The sequence below is a fragment of the Acipenser ruthenus genome, chromosome 3 (genome assembly GCF_902713425.1).
Source record: "Acipenser ruthenus chromosome 3, fAciRut3.2 maternal haplotype, whole genome shotgun sequence".
Classification (NCBI taxonomy): Eukaryota; Metazoa; Chordata; class Actinopteri; order Acipenseriformes; family Acipenseridae; genus Acipenser; species Acipenser ruthenus.
In genome coordinates this window covers 104328039-104348858 of record NC_081191.1, presented here as the reverse complement: position 1 = coordinate 104348858, position 20820 = coordinate 104328039, and the positions used below count along the sequence as shown (strand labels likewise).

The 20820-nt window shown below is 36.9% G+C and overlaps 1 protein-coding gene across 1 annotated transcript in view; it reads left to right on the top strand.

Moving 5' to 3' along the window:
* The window catches only part of LOC117435341 (protein disulfide-isomerase TMX3-like), a 31716-nt gene extending 11986 nt beyond the window's left edge, over positions 1 to 19730 (top strand). The window contains exons 10-16 of the mRNA XM_059020404.1: positions 10642 to 10740; positions 11460 to 11517; positions 11891 to 11944; positions 12586 to 12642; positions 16352 to 16481; positions 16844 to 16912; positions 17209 to 19730. Coding sequence (XP_058876387.1) covers positions 10642 to 10740; positions 11460 to 11517; positions 11891 to 11944; positions 12586 to 12642; positions 16352 to 16481; positions 16844 to 16912; positions 17209 to 17487 — 746 coding nt within the window. The 3' untranslated portion in view covers positions 17488 to 19730. The remainder of the gene's footprint in view (positions 1 to 10641; positions 10741 to 11459; positions 11518 to 11890; positions 11945 to 12585; positions 12643 to 16351; positions 16482 to 16843; positions 16913 to 17208) is intronic.
* Positions 19731 to 20820: the final 1090 nt, after the last annotated feature.

Sequence of the window (20820 nt, the reverse complement as noted above, 5' to 3'; positions counted from 1 at the left end):
GTCACTGCATTTAAAAAAAAAAATATATAAACACATGACGTTTTCAGTCCAATAAAATAAAAGGCTTTACATCATCTCTGCAAGTAAGAAATTGCAGTGTCCAGTGTGGAACCACAACACGAAATAATACATTAACACCCAAAGTAGCACTTTAGCATTAAAATGTTCAATACAAAAAACTCTTGAAGTGTCTGAAAATACTGCGGAGTCACTGGGGGGGGGGGGGGGGGGGTGGGGTGGGATCGTTCAAATCAGGCATTTACTTGGCAGAATCCAATATATATATATATATATATATATATATATATATATATATATATATATATATATATATATATATATATATATATATATATATATAGATATATATATATATATATATATTTATTTCCATGTTTAATTATTAATTGCAACAAAAACAAATATGCCAACAATTAATTGTGTGTCAGTCATTAGCTGATCATCAAATTGATTTGAATCTCATTTAAATATCCAATAAGACAAACCAACACTTTGTTTTGAAAATACTCTGTTCAGTATATTGTGTAAAATACAGGGGGTTCCAAAATCCTGGCCATAGTATACTGCACATTAGAATCTCACCTGGAACAAAGCAAAAGAAACATAAAAACACTGGGCCAGGACTTCTGAAACACCCTGTTAAGTTTTTGAAAAATAATAAATATTTGCATTTGAGTCTTTGTGCTTCATAATCCAGAACTACTAGAAAAGTGAATACCTGTGCTCCAAGGTGAAGTGACCTACATCTTAGCTATTGAAAGGGTTGTCTTTCCTCCAGATTACTGTTGTTTACCAGCTGAGTTCAACATTGAATAGTCAGATATCATTTGTGGTGTGACGGGCATTGATACTGTAAATAGCATGGACTTGTCTTTTATCTGTGTATTAGTAATGGTGGCATCCATGCCAACTAAAACTGCAACACTTCCCAGTACTTCTTTTAAAAGAAGCTCACTGCTTCATTTACTCATAAGTAGGGTGTTTTCCTTCATCACTTCAGTGATATTTCCATTCCACATTATGTGGGGTGGAAGTTGGTAGTTAAAATACAGGGCATCCAGCACCAGTCCAATGACAAAGGGACTCCAGTAGTCACTGTTAGAAAGTGTTACTGAGCGATGTAGCACTCTCAGTACAAACTCTATACTGTCCATGGGGTCAGAACATATTATATCTGTTTGTTGCACCTGGCCGTTATGAAAAAAGGTTTTTCTTCGCCAGTAATCCAACAGGACATGGTTTTGACATTTGATTTGAATAACAAATACTGTGCTTTTTGCGTCGTCCTCAAGCACCTTGATGGACAAAATATCCAAGCCTTGCGTAATAGACATGAGATGGACGGCAGCCGTCTAATGCTAAAATGAGAAAGAAAAACAAAGTGGGAGGCAGTGTTAGTTACATTATTTAGTCTAACTAAAAGGTTATTTTAATTGTTTGTCTTTTTTAGTTTAAATACCAAAAATCTGAAATGTGTTGTACATACTGCAAAATATAAAAGTGCAAATTACTCAGCTGCCACAATAGTAGCTTCAATAGGTTAGTCCTAGATACAGTTTTGTGATGCACAACTTTTTTTAAGTGTGTTGTATTGCCATTTCAAACACTTCTTGTACTCGGAATGGTAAGTCAAGGATAAGAAATCAATCATAGCCAAAGAGTAAAATTTCTAGCACACCTTGTAATACTGTAGCGCAGTGGTTCACAAACTGGTCCTGGGGACCCGCTATGTCTGCTGGTTTTCATTCCAACTGAGCTCTCAATTACTTAACTAGACCCTTAATTAAACTGATAATTTCCTGAATTAGATCTTTTTATTTGTTTTCAGCTCTTAACAGTTGCATATTTCAAGTTAGCTGTACTATTTTATAAGTAACTTGAACTCTGCAACTGTTTAACATCTGATAACAATTAAAAAGGTCTAATTGAGCAAATTATCAGTTCAATTAAGGGTCTAGTTAAGTAACTTAGAGCTCATTTGGAATGGAAACCAGCAGACACAGTGGGTCCCCAGGACTGGGGATGTTTTAAACGGTTTAAAATGTAATACAAAAAAAATGGAAAGTCATTTGGAAGACACCATGAGTCTGACATTATTATAAGAAACATCATTTTGCGCAGTTTGAACAGCAAGAATGTCTCGCAGCGTATTAACTTACAGCCTTGTGCAAAACGCTGTTAACATTGCAGCACTGCATTACGCACACTTGCCAGTTTACTGTGAATGCACAGTTCGATGCAGAATTTCTAGTTTTAATAACACTGAATGTTATTGTATGTGTTTAGAACCGAAAACTACATTGAAAAAAAATTCTGATTTTTACACTATTTTACTGTAAACCTGGCATGTGTGATTTAAGGAAAAAATAGCTTACTAAATTTTCTAGAAATAAGTTGTATATGATTTTAGGCACCGACAACATACATTTAAAATGCATTCTTCCCCCCAATTATCAGCTTTGCCACATTGCGTGTATACAGTAGTTTTGAAACAGTAATACATTAATAAAGCACAATAAATCTAACAATATGTTTAACACAGAGAGGTTTAGCTCTGTGTTTTATGAACTCTGTATGAATTGTTGTGCATTTTAAATTGTCATCTGTAATAACACCCTTACCTTTTATACAGTGTACTTCAAGCAGCAGTGTTAACCAGGAAAAAATATCAGCTGTGGAAAGTAAAATGTATTTGGTGTTTCATTGCTGAACATTGCCGTATATATATTGGTACTTTCATTTGCATATGCTGTTGGTAGACAGTGCTTGCATTATTACAAAGGCATCAGCTGCTTTCAGAGATTCATATCTCGTATCGCTGTTTCATTTTGAATATTTCATTACAGCTTTTTTCCACTGTTTATTTTAACTGAGTTGTTGACCATGGCTGTGCACTGGCTCGTTGAGCTCAAAATGTCACTCTTTTTATTTAGAAATGAAGGCTCTAACGAGTTTGAAACTGAAAGATACTACAAGGACAATGTCTTTAGCTACTTGGCTATTTATTTGCTACTATTTAATATATGATGTAATTTATTTTGTTGAAATATACTTCGTCATTGGTATGGCTCTTGACAAAATGGTTTGGCACCTTTGATTTAGGCTGTACCGTAGCGCACATGTACTCTAGTTTCTTCTTTTAGTAACAGGACCGTTTTGGATTAAAGCTTCAGACATGACTAGGTTCTGAAGGGGTTACATTTTCTTCAGCAAGGATCTTAACTCTGCCTATAACAACTTTATTTAAAATATTAACATTCACAGATAACCTAGTATTTCATTCCATTTTTTAGTGGGTACTGTTACAATCTTTTGCTTATTTGCATTTTATTCATATATATATATATATATATATATATATATATATATATATATATATATATATAATTTATATTTTTGTGTTTGTTGTTGTTGTTTGTGTGGCCACATGTCCTGTTTTCGGTACAGCATTTTTCCTTACGGTATTAGAATTGTAGTGATTCAAAATGATTTAGTTTTGTTAAAGTTCTGATGCCACCTTTTGAATGTAAACATCTCCTCTCTTCTACTTTCACTTGAAGAGACCTCCTGAGGTCTTAAAAGCTTGTGATTAACCTCTCCTTCAGGAGAGATACGTCAAATTTTAAAGCACAGAATTGCATAATATTAAGAAAAAACTGTTACATATTCAGTATATTGTAATAATTGATGTGTATATTATATTGTATAAGGGAATACAATTCTAAAACCTCAGAAATTTAATATTAGCAGTGTGAAGTAGTGGTTAGGGCTCTGGACTCTTGACCGGAGGGTCGTGGGTTCAATCCCTGGTAGGGGACATTGCTGCTGTACCCTTGAGCTAGGTACTTTACCTAGATTGCACCAGTAAAAACCCAACTGTATAAATGGGTAATTGTATGTAAAAAATAATGTGATATCTTGTAACAATTGTAAGTCGCCCTGGATAAGGGTGTCTGCTAAGAAATGAATAATAATAATTAAAAAAAATATATATATTATTTAAACAACAAATAAGCATCCTGAAAAATAGATATCTGGCAAACAGGTACCCCTCTGTAGGCTACAATGATTATTGAGAACTTTTGTGTGGGATAGTGGTGGACCCGCCTCTGCTTTTGACATTCCCAGACAGATGGGTAAAGATGTAGTGACCACAGAGTACTTAAATATACACAAATAGCTGGTTTAGACATACAAAAGAACTATATATATTTTATTCAAAGGAACAAATGTGCTGCTCTAGAAGACATACTTGAATAAAAGTAGTAACACAAATCACATATTTACTCTATTGTGACAATTGGTGTAAAGTAAATTTGCACAATAAGAATTTTGATTTGAAGAAATAAAGGTTGCCCATTGTGCACAAGGCAAGCAGTATACTCTGTTTACTGTGCAATACTACCACTATATATATATATATACAGTGCCTTGCGAAAGTATTCGGCCCCCTTGAACTTTGCGACCTTTTGCCACATTTCAGGCTTCAAACATAAAGATATGAAACTGTAATTTTTTGTGAAGAATCAACAACAAGTGGGACACAATCATGAAGTGGAACGAAATTTATTGGATATTTCAAACTTTTTTAACAAATAAAAAACTGAAAAATTGGGCGTGCAAAATTATTCAGCCCCCTTAAGTTAATACTTTGTAGCGCCACCTTTTGCTGCGATTACAGCTGTAAGTCGCTTGGGGTATGTCTCTATCAGTTTTGCACATCGAGAGACTGAAATTTTTGCCCATTCCTCCTTGCAAAACAGCTCGAGCTCAGTGAGGTGGATGGAGAGCATTTGTGAACAGCAGTTTTCAGTTCTTTCCACAGATTCTCGATTGGATTCAGGTCTGGACTTTGACTTGGCCATTCTAACACCTGGATATGTTTATTTGTGAACCATTCCATTGTAGATTTTGCTTTATGTTTTGGATCATTGTCTTGTTGGAAGACAAATCTCCGTCCCAGTCTCAGGTCTTTTGCAGACTCCATCAGGTTTTCTTCCAGAATGGTCCTGTATTTGGCTCCATCCATCTTTCCATCAATTTTAACCATCTTCCCTGTCCCTGCTGAAGAAAAGCAGGCCCAAACCATGATGCTGCCACCACCATGTTTGACAGTGGGGATGGTGTGTTCAGGGTGATGAGCTGTGTTGCTTTTACGCCAAACATAACGTTTTGCATTGTTGCCAAAAAGTTCGATTTTGGTTTCATCTGACCAGAGCACCTTCTTCCACATGTTTGGTGTGTCTCCCAGGTGGCTTGTGGCAAACTGTAAACGACACTTTTTATGGATATCTTTAAGAAATGGCTTTCTTCTTGAAACTCTTCCATAAAGGCCAGATTTGTGCAGTATACGACTGATTGTTGTCCTATGGACAGAGTCTCCCACCTCAGCTGTAGATCTCTGCAGTTCATCCAGAGTGATCATGGGCCTCTTGGCTGCATCTCTGATCAGCCTTCTCCTTGTATGAGCTGAAAGTTTAGAGGGACGGCCAGGTCTTGGTAGATTTGCAGTGGTCTGATACTCCTTCCATTTCAATATCATCGCTTGCACAGTGCTCCTTGGGATGTTTAAAGCTTGGGAAATCTTTTTGTATCCAAATCCGGCTTCTCCACAACAGTATCTTGGACCTCCTGGTGTGTTCCTTGTTCTTCATGATGCTCTCTGCGCTTTAAACGGACCTCTGAGACTATCACAGTGCAGGTGCATTTATACGGAGACTTGATTACACACAGGTGGATTCTATTTATCATCATTAGTCATTTAGGTCAACATTGGATCATTCAGAGATCCTCACTGAACTTCTGGAGAGAGTTTGCTGCACTGAAAGTAAAGGGGCTGAATAATTTTGCACGCCCAATTTTTCAGTTTTTTATTTGTTAAAGTTTGAAATATCCAATAAATTTCGTTCCACTTCATGATTGTGTCCCACTTGTTGTTGATTCTTCACAAAAAATTACAGTTTCATATCTTTATGTTTGAAGCCTGAAATGTGGCAAAAGGTCGCAAAGTGCAAGGGGGCCGAATACTTTCGCAAGGCACTGTATGTATATATATATATATATATACAGTGCCTTGCGAAAGTATTCGGCCCCCTTGAACTTTGTGACCTTTTGCCACATTTCAGGCTTCAAACATAAAGATATGAAACTGTAATTTTTTGTGAAGAATCAACAAGTGGGACACAATCATGAAGTGGAACGAAATTTATTGGATATTTCAAACTTTTTTAACAAATAAAAAACTGAAAAATTGGGCGTGCAAAATTATTCAGCCCCTTTACTTTCAGTGCAGCAAACTCTCTCCAGAAGTTCAGTGAGGATCTCTGAATGATCCAATGTTGACCTAAGTGACTAATGATGATAAATAGAATCCACCTGTGTGTAATCAAGTCTCCGTATAAATGCACCTGCACTGTGATAGTCTCAGAGGTCCGTTTAAAGCGCAGAGAGCATCATGAAGAACAAGGAACACACCAGGCAGGTCCAAGATACTGTTGTGGAGAAGTTTAAAGCCGGATTTGGATACAAAAATATTTCCCAAGCTTTAAACATCCCAAGGAGCACTGTGCAAGCGATAATATTGAAATGGAAGGAGTATCGGACCACTGCAAATCTACCAAGACCTGGCCGTCCCTCTAAACTTTCAGCTCATACAAGGAGAAGACTGATCAGAGATGCAGCCAAGAGGCCCATGATCACTCTGGATGAACTGCAGAGATCTACAGCTGAGGTGGGAGACTCTGTCCATAGGACAACAATCAGTCGTATACTGCACAAATCTGGCCTTTATGGAAGAGTGGCAAGAAGAAAGCCATTTCTTAAAGATATCCATAAAAAGTGTCGTTTACAGTTTGCCACAAGCCACCTGGGAGACACACCAAACATGTGGAAGAAGGTGCTCTGGTCAGATGAAACCAAAATCGAACTTTTTGGCAACAATGCAAAACGTTATGTTTGGCGTAAAAGCAACACAGCTCATCACCCTGAACACACCATCCCCACTGTCAAACATGGTGGTGGCAGCATCATGGTTTGGGCCTGCTTTTCTTCAGCAGGGACAGGGAAGATGGTTAAAATTGATGGGAAGATGGATGGAGCCAAATACAGGACCATTCTGGAAGAAAACCTGATGGAGTCTGCAAAAGACCTGAGACTGGGACGGAGATTTGTCTTCCAACAAGACAATGATCCAAAACATAAAGCAAAATCTACAATGGAATGGTTCACAAATAAACATATCCAGGTGTTAGAATGGCCAATTCAAAGTCCAGACCTGAATCCAATCGAGAATCTGTGGAAAGAACTGAAAACTGCTGTTCACAAATGCTCTTCATCCAACCCCACTGAGCTCGAGCTGTTTTGCAAGGAGGAATGGGCAAAAATTTCAGTCTCTCGATGTGCAAAACTGATAGAGACATACCCCAAGCGACTTACAGCTGTAATCGCAGCAAAAGGTGGCGCTACAAAGTATTAACTTAAGGGGGCTGAATAATTTTGCACGCCCAATTTTTCAGTTTTTTATTTGTTAAAAAAGTTTGAAATATCCAATAAATTTCATTCCACTTCATGATTGTGTCCCACTTGTTGTTGATTCTTCACAAAAAATTACAGTTTCATATCTTTATGTTTGAAGCCTGAAATGTGGCAAAAGGTCGCAAAGTTCAAGGGGGCCGAATACTTTCGCAAGGCACTGTATATATATATATAATGTGTTGGCTTTTATTGTTTGATAGCATTACATTCAGTTTAAAATCCTATTTAGCATTTTTTTTTTTTTAATCAAAAGACAAACTCATTTTAGTGGTAAAAAGCAGAATTGTCTACCTTCGGTTGGTCTTGAAACCTGTCTCTTGGATCAGGCCATCACTATGCAGCTTCATCTGTGTGCAATCTTTGAGAACAGGCACGTACGCTTCCTTAGTAAATAATACTAATGCTAGTAGATTACAAAGGTGTGCGGTGAAGAGCTTATAATATACAAAACATGAACAAATACAGAGTGCAAATCGTGTACTATGCAAACAGGAAAATGTTTTTAAGAGTGCATGACATGTACGGTAGCCCCTGATAAAACAATAAGTTCAGATACAAAAACACAAATTGAAAAACAAATGCCTGTATACGCAGTCCAGTCTGTGATTGCATTTACTAGGGACAGTGTAATGGTCAAACAAACTTACCTGAAATCTAGAGGCACGCCATGCCACAGTGAAGGACCAGCATGTAAGCACATTGCCGAGTGCCACACTTAATTTTGTGTGTCGAGTTCTTTTTGAGAATTTCACAAAGCATTCATTGATAACACATTTATTTATTTTTATTTAGTTACATTTTTATAGCGCCTTTAGCCAAGGCGCTTTACAAGTTTAAACAAAGCGATACAATCAGGAAAATGGGTGAAAAGAATGTAAGTTTATTGGGCTAAGGTGGGGAGACAGAATAGTTGCTTGAATGAAAGCAGAGGGCGAGAGGCTAGGTCAGGGTCAGGAAAGCAGGGTCATAACAGGAGATCAGGGGCCAGAAGTAGCAGTAGGATGGGCTTGGGAGAAGAGATGCGTTTTGAGGGAGGAGCAGAAACTACGCAGTGTGGATGACTGTTTTATGATAAGTGGGAGTCTATTCCAATGAAGGGGAGCAAGAAGGGAAAAGGAACGGAAACAGATTGGGCACAGGGCGAGGGTGGGACAGAGAGGAACAATAGTGATTGGGAGCGTAAGGGACGTGAGGGAATATAGTAGGTAATCAATGCAGCCAAATAAGGTGGAGCAAGACCTTGGAGAGATTTATACACAAGGGTAAGGAATTTGAACAGGCAACAATAATAGACAGGAAACCAGTGAAGCTGGAGGAGGAGAGGGGAAGTATGAAAGGAGTGGGGGAGGTTAAATATGATACGGGCAGAGGCGTTTTGAATTTGTTGTAATGGTGTAAAAGCGTAAGAGGGAAGGCTGAGGAGGAGGGAATTACAGTAGTCAAGACAGGTGAAGATGAGAGAGTGGACCAGGAGTTTAATAGCAGGAAGGGAAATGGAGAGGCAGATGTTGAATAGATGGAAATGGCAGGTGCGTGTTATGGCCGAGATATGATCAGAGAGGGAGAGGGTGGAGTCGAAGATGACGCCGAGGTTACGAGCAGAGGGGGATGGAATGAGGGACAAGGGAGGGAATGAGATAGTGGGACAGGGTGGGGGTGAGGAGTGGGAAGGGAAGAAAAGGATTTCAGTTTTTAATGGATTGATGAGGAGGTATCGGTGCACCATCCAAAATTGGATAGCAGCCAAGGAAGCTGATATACGGGCAGCAAGGTCAGGGGTAAAGGAGGGGAACGAAAAGAAAATCTGGGTGTCATCAGCAAAGAAATGATGGGGGAAGTTAAAGGAGGAAATAAGAGCTTCAAGGGGTGAGGTGTATATGGAGAATAACAAGGGTCCCAGGACAGAGCCCTGAGGGACCGACAGTCAGAGGGGAGGGGGGAGGGGGAGTGAGGCTGTTGAAAGCAACAGCAGAGGAAGTGGAGAGCTTTTTAGATACCATGAGGTTAAGTTTAGATAACATTTTTCCGGATCAAGATCATGATTATATTGCCCCCTTAAAAAAAAAATAGTGGTATCTAGTATTAATTTGGCATAAAAAGAGCAGTGATAGGCAAGTGTCTGGGACAATGTGGCAAACCTTGACACTTTATTATAAAACACATTCATGGTTAACCCAGATGCGGCATGGTAAATCTCTTCTGCCAAAACAAAGTGAGGTAAAACCTTTGAAACCAGCTGTAAACATTCTTTATAACCAAGACTGTGGTATGCTCTCCAGTGTACTAAGCCTGCAAATAACTATATTAGCTGTTAAGGATAAAAAATAACAGAGAAGAAAGCAACTCCCTGGTATTTAAAACAAGACACCTGTTCAGTACAGTTGCCTGGTTCAAGACATGAAATTCGGAATTCAGTTGACATTTTAGTTTTCACATTTAAAAGAAACCTGTTGCTTTTCAACCAGGAATTGTTAAAATCATAACTTATTCTTTTAGCACAGGAAAAGCTTTGTCATGCAGGAGGAAATTTGTAAGGTCATTAAGGAACAACATAAGTAACAACGGACCAGGTATCGGAACCTGGGGAACACCATAACTCGCTAAAAGTACATCCGACCTTCTACCTTGTGTTTCTGTTGGAAACGTAAGGCATATGAATTTAATTCACTGTTGTGGAAACTGTAATGAGAGTTTTAAACCTAATGGATTATGACAAGCAAGATCAAATGCCTTTTGTAAATAAATTGGTGTTCATAATTTTATTCCTTGATCAGTATTTATAAATACAGTCTGATTTCAGAAAGTTACAGGAGTGTTGCATTGGTGCTAAAACTTATATAAAATAAAACACGAGGATCATTAAGATTGAAAGGGTTTAATATGGACTGCCTTTTCAGGTAAGGACAACTATTGCTATTGGTCTGTAGTTAACATCCATACACAAACTGGTCTTAAAGGCATGGTCAGAGCGCAGAAACATATACTTTTTCTTTCATTCCTATGAAAACGTATAAAGATTTTTATTATTATTATTATTATTATTATTATTTATTTTTATTAAATACCTGCAAACCATTTATTTTTCAGAATATGAAGATGGTGATTTATCTTCCTGGATAAATAAGGAGAGATTTCAAGGATATCTACACATTGATGGCTTTACTTTATATGAACTTGAAGATACAGGTATGGAGTACATAATCCATTAAAACAAACTGATTTGTGTGCAATAAGAATAATTGGCATTCTAGTACACTGTATACAGTAGCATGGTTTTCTGGTAGATACACATTTGGTTGCACACAAATTGAAACCAGAACATGATTAGGATTTACTTACATATCCCACACCTGCTTTCAGTACCGATACAAGTAATCTCTTGTGTAGCTGTAGACATCTATTTCCAATGCAGTTATCCTGTTTAATTATCCATGTTTATGTATTAGATACATGTTAAGCAAAAATGTGCCAACTTAGTTTAACCAGTGGTATGCTTAATGAGTTTGCATATTATCAGTAGCTGGTACAGGAAGGACTGTGGTTTCAATTTCCCAGAATTCAATGTTGATTTACATGATGATTCACAGTTTAACATTTATTCACAATACCTTTGTCAATACCTTTTAGAATTTTGAATGCTTGAATCAGATCACCGCGTGCCTCCTATTTTCTGTTCTGAATGCCCATTCAATTATTGTAAACCCTATAATGTGGTATGCCGCCTCAAGGTGGCACACCTTGTCTATAGTCAAATTATGTTATTGTAACTCATATGCAGAAGGAGTACCACATACAGTGAAAGTAATATAGGAACTCTGTTTTATTATGTAATCTAAAATAGGTTAGAGTAGACTTTTTGTTTTGTTTAAGTAATTTTTCAATTATTGTTGATCTGTCCATTACAGGGAAATTGGTGGGAATTGCAGTCATTGATGATAAAAATCCATCTGAGGAGAGCATTAGGTAAATTGTTAATAATAGAAGTACTGTATGCTAGCTAGCTATTTATATATATATATGTGTGTGTGTGTATATATATATATATATATATATATATATATATATATATATATATATATAATGTATATATATATATATATATATAATGTATATATATATATGTGTGTGTGTATTTTGGTAACTGTATAGCTCTATATTGCAGTGGTCTGGAATGTATGCAACAAGAACCACATGGAAGACATTATTTTAAAGGAGATGAGCCCTTTTAGTGTAGATAAAAGCCAGTGTTATGAAATGTCTTTAGGGTGTATTAACACGTTTACGTTTGAAAGAGTTGTTTCTATTGAACGACAACAGTGTTTTTTTTGTTTTGCAGATTGAAATCACTAATTCAAACAGTAGCTAAGGACTACAGGGAGCACTTCAATAGGTAAGAGGAACTGCTCATAAGACATAGCTTGTAAGCACATTAGTCATTTTGCAGTTGAACAGTAAAATACATCTAATAAAACCACCCCTGTAGTTTTAGCAGCTTGACTTGGTTGTATTTGATTTACTGGCATTGTAGTTTCCGAGTTGGGTTAGCTACAGACATTGTTTTTCAGTGTATTTATATCACTAGAGCTAGTTGGCAAAGGTTCAGAACATCTCCTGATTTACTTTTTTTCAAAAGATTTTCCCTACACAAGGATCTTGTTTTGTGCATATATGTTTTGCCTGAAGCAGCCACTGGAGTCAGAAGTACGTGGAGCTCAGATGTATGTGCTTGTCGTCACACAGCTGCAAGCAGAGCCCTAACCACTACTCCACACTGCTGCCCTACAATGAGATGTGCTCTTGAATTGTTCAGTTGTCATTAAATGTTAATTCAATATGCAGTACAGTACAGTACATTGCCACTTCTTGCTTTGTTGTCCTACTTGTTTGATTTTATCAAAGTGGTTCATGGGATAGACTTTCTGATCATTTAGTTGGATTTCGTGTTGGTTTAAGAATTTAGTATTTTACAATTATTGCTGTTTCAGACTAAAAACATACAAATACTGTAAGCAGATTTCTTGTTATTTCCAGGGACTTCCAGTTTGGCCATATGGATGGGAATGATTACATTAACAGCCTAATTATGGAGTAAGTGCTATAAAAGAAATGTATAAATGTTCTGTTTGTGAAAAAAGAAAAATGCCTCATCTTTTTTTCTCACTGTTTTGGTAGTACTTTCAGGTTGTGTGTGTGTTTCCATGTACCTTTCTTTTTGTTAGAAAAATTCTCCTTCCCAATGCAAATAACCTAATTAATATTAAAATGCAACAGGATATATTTAACCCTCAGAGTACTACGTCACGACGAGTGCTCTACGCCACAGTTGTCACACTCAAATAACAGCGCTTGAGATAGCGTAGCAAATTACTTAATTTTACACCCAAAAATATATATATTATATGAAACCTATATATATCACAAGAAACGTAAGACATTGAAGTTTTTTGTTCTTTCTGTTATTGATATATTTTTGGACTGAATATAGAAATATGTATTGGCAAAGACACCTTTGTTATACAAACGGTATTTTTATCATCAAAACATCAGTTATTTTCAAAACCAACCATGCACATAAACACATTTTTGAAAAAGCCCATGTAAAATCCTGCTTGGAATTTGCAAAAAGGCATGTGGGAGACAGAAAAGATGTGGCAAAAGATTCTGTGGTCCGATGAAACAAAAGTTGAACTATTTGACCTAAATGCAAAGCATTATGTCTGGCACAAACCCAACACAGCACATCACCCAGGTAACACCATCCCTTCTGTGAAGCATGGTGGTGGCAGCATCATGCTATGCGGTTGCTTTTCATCAGCAGGAACTGGGAAGCTTGTCAGGGTAGAGGGCAAAATGGATGGCGCTAAATACAGGCAAATCCTTGAGGAAAACCTGCTTCAGTCTGCAAAAGACCTAAGACTGGGACGGAGATTCACCTTTCAGCAGGACAATGACCCCAAACACACAGCCAAAGCGACATGAGTGGCTTAAAAACAAGAAAGTGAATGTCCTAGAGTGGCCCAGTCAAAGCCCGGACTTGAATCTGATTGAGAATCTGTGGCAAGACTTGAAGATTGCTGTCCACCAACGATCCCCATCCAACTTGACAGAGCTTGAACAATTTTGCCAAGAAGAATGGGCGAATATTGCACGATCCAGATGTGCAAACCTGGTAGAGACTTACCCCAAAAGACTTACAGCTGTAATTACTGCCAAAGGTGGTTCTACCAAGTATTGACTCGGGGGTGAATACTCTGTGTTGAGTATGTTGTGTAAATCAAAGGGAAAAAAATCCCATTTAAATGCATCAAGATTTCAGGTTGTAACACAACAAACTGTATATATTGTTTCCTTATTACTGAATATAAATAATGCATTAGTAAGACCTCACCTAGAATATTGTGTTCAGTTCTAGTCACCTCGTTACAAAAAGGATATTGCTGCTCTAGAAAGAGTGCAAAGAAGAGCAACCAGAATTATCCCGGGTTTAAAAGGCGTGTCGTATGCAGACAGGCTAAAAGAATTGAATCTATTCAGTCTTGAACAAAGAAGACTATGCGGCGATCTGATTCAAACATTCAAAATCCTAAAAGGTATAGACAATGTCGACCCAGGGGACTTTTTTGACCTGAAAAAAGAAACAAGGACCAGGGGTCACAAATGGAGATTAGATAAAGGGGCATTCAGAACAGAAGATAGGAGGCACTTTTTTACACAGAGAATTGTGAGGGCCTGGAACCAACTCCCCAGTAGTGTTGTTGAAGCTGACACCCTGGGATCCTTCAAGAAGCTGCTTGATGAGATTCTAGGATCAATAAGCTACTAACAACCAAACAAGCAAGATGGGCTGAATGGCCTCCTCTCCTTTGTAAACTTTCTTATGTTCTTATTTATTTATAAGAATTTATTTTGAGAAAACAATCGAGTAGTGTCCATTATTATAAAGACCCTGAGAACAAATGTTTATTATGTCATTGCAATCACTCAGGTGAAACAATGTCTTGTAATTTGCCCAAACATCAATATTTTTCAATAAAACTTTCAGGAAGTATTGCAAGGTCCATCGGGTCATAGAATAACACGTTTTTATACATGTATCTCAAAGCAGAATAAATAAGAAGAATTAAAAAAAAAATAAAAAAAAAAGTTTATGGGTTCTGAAATGCATTATAATCCTCCCCAGTGTTCTGAAAAAAGGACACCAATTTAAGATGCTGCTGTAAAAAAAAAAAAATAGTGATTTTTTTTTTTTTTTTTTTGTTATAGGAAGAGTCGACTACAGTAAAAAAAAAAAAAAAAAAAAAAAAAAACCTAGTCCTGGGGAGCATCCTACTGAAAAACGCTTGGTCCTTAAAGGGTTAAGAGATTTTACTTCAGCTGTAGGTGGACACGGCTGGTGGTGCCAATAGCCCACAGCCTTAATAAAGCCACTGACAACGAATTCCCAGCTATGCTAATTTAATACATTGGGGTACAAACGTGACTTTTTGACACGGTTATTTTAGTACATTTCATGGGCGAGGTGCGACAAAAAAACAAGAATTTACAGAAAGTTTACCAAATAATGTAGTTTTAGCTACATTAATATACACAAGAGCTTTTAAATAGTACACCAAAAACAATAATATAAAGGCTATTGCTTTTTTTTTTTTTTTTTTTTAATTTAGTCGTCGCCAATTTTTTACCCGATTTTGAAAAGTCGGAATTACGTCATCTACAATCTTGTGACGTGTGTCTTTTTCATACCTAAAATCTCTCTCTTTTGGGTTCTCTGTTGGTTGAGAGGACGGATGTACCAACAGCGTTGTTTAAGATGTTTTTTAATCGTCTTGTATTGAGGTACAAACTCAGCACATCTACAGTACTTCAATGTAAATGTATCCAATTTCGCAAATGCAGTCTGTATTTACAGTATGAACAATAGCTGCGACCACTTTGTGCAGTCAAAAGGACTGCGATGCGTCCTTTTATAGAAAATAGTGCAGCTGCACAGCTTTTAGCTGTCTGCGCCTGACATACTGCGTTCATCTGAAATAGAAGTACTGTATGAACCAGGCTTTAATAGGGTTTTCCACGATTCTGAAACAAACAGCATGTTGTAAAGAATAACATCATCATTTCAATCACGTTGTAAGGTTTTTATCAACAAACAAAAAATACATTGACGTAAGAATGTGTAACCCACATTGTTACACTTGGACTGGAATGACCGCAAAAATTTTTGTTTGTGTTTTGTGAAAACTATAATCTTTGGTACTATCAACTATGTTTACTTTTGAATGCTCTTCTGTGTTATTTGTGTTGTGGATAAAGTTGGTTTAGAAGAGAAAAAACTCCCCACCCACAATCTCTGCATCAATCTAAGTAAATACCTGGAAAAGCCCTGTAGTATTATGCAAAGCCACATGTCCAATTTAACCTGTTGACCTGGTGATTTTTATTAGGTCTATAAACAGATATTCGCACATGTGTTTTGGGAGGTTTATTTTCTCCTTAAGTTGTAGACCTACATTTTAAAAATGTATCTAGTGAGAAATTCGTGATGCTTTACCTGATTTTTTTAATTCAGAAAGTTGAGATCGGAGACCACATGTTGCCATGCCAACACAGCTGACATCTTTTTAATTGAAGTGGGATTTGCATTTGTTGTTGCTATTGAAATGAGTTAGCAGTACATATTATTCCTTCATTTAAGATGTTAATAAGGAATGTATCGTGTGTGTTTGTGTAAAATATATATATATACACACACACACATATATTAATAGAACTAATTTGAAACCCTTTATTTCATTTTCAGTGAAGTGACTGTGCCAACAATCATTGTGCTCAATACATCCAACCAGCAGTACTTCCTTCCGAGTCAGCCGATTGAACACATTGAGGACCTAGTTCAGTTTATAAACGAAGTCCTAGATGGCACAGCACAGGTAGGCCTACATCTAGTGCCATGATCAGATTTTTTAAATCATGCCATATGTATTGTTGTATTTAAATAATTGCACAGCAGAGTATAAACTTTCTTTATTATTTATTTATTTATTTATTTATTTTACTTTTTATTTAATTTAGTAGTCACCAATTCTTTTTTGTATTTTCTCCCAATTTAGAATATCCAATTATTTTTAGGCTCAGCTCGAAGATGAACACACTCTGTCCTCCGCGTGTGGCGTCAGCTGACCGCTTCTTTTCACACTGCAGACTCACCATGCAGCCGCCTCAGAACTACAGCGTCGGAGGACAACGCAGCTCTGGGCGACCCAATTAAATATTCTTTTGTTTTTTTTGTCAGGCACAAGGTGGTGATGGCATTCTTCAGCGCATCAAAAGAGTTATTTATGATGCAAAGTCCACAGTAGTTGTAAGTACAAGCTAATCTCCCTCATTTCCAAATCAGCCTTTCACCATTTTTTAAATGGCTTTCATGATTTTCTCAGTAGTAAATCCTTGCACCGTAATAAAGTAGAAGGTTTCATTTTGAGTTTCATACAGTTTTTTAGTTCCGTGATATTGATTTCTCTTTGCTGCAAGATAATTGTTCAGAAAATAACATTCACAATATATTTGCTACAGAGTTTTCATCGTTATGTGAACCACCCAAATATTTACATGCCAACATAAATTTTTAAAAAATCCTCCCCCCACCCTCCCCCACAGTCTGTCATCAAGAGCTCTCCTCTTCTCGGATGCTTTCTCTTTGGTCTGCCTCTGGGTGTCATCAGCATCATGTGCTATGGAATCTGTACAGCCGATTCGGATGACGGCTCGGAGGAAGTAGAGCTCTTGAAGAGGGAAGGCAGAGATCAAGAACTGACAGACGAGGGAAGTGAGGAGGAACTTGAAGATGGCAATGACGAACAGCAGCCAGAGAGTGGAGCTGAGTACAGCGATGAGGAGTGTGAAGAAAAAACCTCAACAGAAAAGAAAACTGATTAACCAAACAACGCCCCCTAGGATTTTCTTTTTAAATTGAAAGGCTAATTTATTTATATATTCAATATCAATCAGGATTCAGTAAAGACCGACAAAGATTGGTCCAGTAACTTTGTCGATGTGTATTTACTTGCCTGTTACAGAAATAGTAAGGTTAATGTTTAAAAAAGAAAAATAAATAATATAACTGGAGACAAATGCATGTACCATAATGCAGCTATCAAGATGGTGCAGCTTAAAGTAAAATTGTTAGTTAATGTTACAATTTTTTTCCATGGCTGTCAGATTATTGGTCAACAAGACTGACCATTCGGTCATTCTCTCTAACTATTGAACTTTAAGCCCTGGATGTACATTTGACCACTCAAGTGCTAGACTGTTGAATTAGGAATGTTATTCTGAAACTTAGAGACAGGTGCAATATTTCCTATTGTGACTCTTCACCTTGCCTTCAAATATCCTTTACTATTTTGATGTCGTATATTTTAACCTTTTTTCCTCCAACATCCTGCGCTTTTAGGGGCTCTGAGAAAGCACATCAGTGATGCTGTTCATTTTAAATACTGTACATACTGTGTTTAAATGTACCTTCCATCTTTCCATGAGGGGTTGCCAAGAGGAACTACAATAATATCTGTGAAATGGAAAGTGAATACTAATGTTTTCAGCAGTTGGTCTATATTAACACAATGAGGATGGGTACGTGTTTGTGAACCCGTTAGACACTGTAGTCTGCAACGAGATTTAAAAAGGGCACTGGCTGCAATTAGACCAAACACTTCAGTTAAAAACAGCAAATAGTACTATGCATTTAATCTTGTCACAAAATATGCAGTGTAACAATTTGAATATATTTACATTTCAGAAGAAAGTAAAGAGAAAGAAACTGTGATGTTCTTTAGGGGTGCAAGTTAGCTGAGTTTCCAGAGTGTTGTTGAAATTGAGGATTAGTAGGGAGGGAGGGGATGGGGGGTATTGGTTATTAAGCCACCAAACAAGCATCTACTTTTGGACCAAAGCAAAGTTTCGCTGGATTAAATAGTAAATGTGTAGGGAAGCATTACACTGGCGTGAAGTTCATTAAATATAATAACAAGTTACAAGTTTACATGGCTTTTGCAGTTTTCATTTTGAGTGTTAATGTTGCTTTTAACAAGTATTGGTGTGTCTGAATAACTTTTACAGACCTTTATCAGTCTTTGTGGTATTAGTCAGCGCTAGTAGCCTAATGTTATAAAGCTTCAACATCCAGGCATCGACGCTCTAATTGGAAGTACATTTCTTTTAACTGCATAGTGCTGCTGAGACACAGAAAACATGCTGGTCTGTTGCAAGGGCTGTAATACTATGTTCCATGCACTGGTTTAAACCTTGATTGTATTCACCAAAATGTTTTTTCAGCCACTTGCTGAGGCTTGTTCTTTGCATCAATACAGGCAAAGATATTCATTATAAATAAAGTAGATCTATTTTTATATGCATTTCTTCTGGAATTGCAAGAACAAGAAAAAGCGTTGTTTTGGTCAGACAGCTTTTGATGTTTTTAAAACATACTGGAAATGCTTGTTGTTGTTATTGACCTTGCATGCCACTCTACAGTTAAAGTCACATTTCTTTAAAAAAAAAAAAAAAAGTCTGAAGCAGCTAAAATGTTCTGTTTTTTTCATTTTTTTTCAGTTGAAATCACTACCTATAATTATTACAGGTAATTAACAGCCAGTTTATAGGTGGATGTTGAGTTACCAAGGCTAGCATATTTGTTTGTGATTGTTGTTTGGTACTATACAACCGAGGAGTGTGAGAGGTTATTTTTTATTTATTTATTTTTTCAGAAAGTCTTTGATCTGGGTAGTAAAGTATTTTAGTAGATGGCAGAAGACTGAATGGTTTGTTACTAAGTGGTTATTTTGCAGTATTTCTGCAGCTGTGAGATATAGTCAAATCAGTAGTCAATATAGTTAAATCAGGTGACAGTAAACACATTTTTTAAAAATGTTTTTTCCTTGTAAGGCATGATGTATGTATGTATATATTCTGCTACTTTTCTCGCATCAGTTGCTCAACTTTTTTTATTCTCCTGTTCTTACAATTTACTAAATAATAAGTGGCTTGAGACATTTTTGCCTTTTACCTGTACAAGAGAAACTAACATATTTTTTTAGCATTATTATTCTAGCCCCTTTTTATTGTGTTAGCACTAAATACAATCCAAGCCTTTGGTTTATATATTAAATAAAGTGAAAGTGTGTTACTGTGTTGTCATTCATTGGTTGTTGAAGCTGACATCCTGGGATCCTTCAAGAAGCTGCTTGATGAGATTCTGGGATCAATAAGCTACTAACAACCAAACAAGCAAGATGGGCTGAATGGCCTCCTCTCGTTTGTAAACTTTCTTATGTTCTTATGAATTAAATAGTCTGTTTCATCAGTGGAAAGCTGATGATTGGGTATTACCCTCTTGTAGGGATAAAGCATGAAAAGTAAAGGGAAACAAAGCTCTTCTCGAATCTGGGTTGAAAGTAGATCCTAGTTTTGAGGTTTAAACCCCATTAGACTGCACACCAAATATCTAGATGACCTTACAACTTTACTGCAGTAACAGATTTCTAATATTTCCCTATCATAAGGAGCATTTGACGAGAGGTATGAATAAAGAATATACTGTACAATGTTTTGCAGCACTATTTATGGTTTGTATTTGAATTTATTATTATTTATTTCTTAGTAGATGCCCTTATCCAGGGTGACTTACAATTGTTACAAGATATCACATTATTTTTACATACAATTACCCATTTATATAGTTGGGTTTTTACTGGAGCAATCTAGGTAAAGTACCTTGCTCAAGGGTACAGCAGCAGACCCCCACCTGGGATTGAACCCACGACCCTCCGGTCAAGAGTACAGAGCCCTAACCACTACTCCACATTGCTGCCGGTGCAGCAAACTGTTTTTCTTTATCGGATTGAAAAAAAAAAGAAGTTATTCCCATTTTTATATTTAAGCGTGATGCTGACGGGAACAATACATTGTGAGGGAACCTTTACCAACACATTAAAGCACATGTGGTACCATCGTAGGGATAACTTGATAGCAACTGTTCTTTGTACATGTCCTTATCCATCTCCCATACTGTTCTCACTTGCTCGCCTGTTTGAAAGTCCAGCCCTGATCTCATCTTTGGGTTTAATGTCTGCTTGACTGCCGCTGTATTAGCCACACAACCTCTCTTTCAATAAGTCCATCTACTTGTTTATCACTTCAACCCTTTTCCCAGTAAGTTTTCATAATATATAAATAATTTTATATGAAATGATTTCTCTTTAGTAATATGTC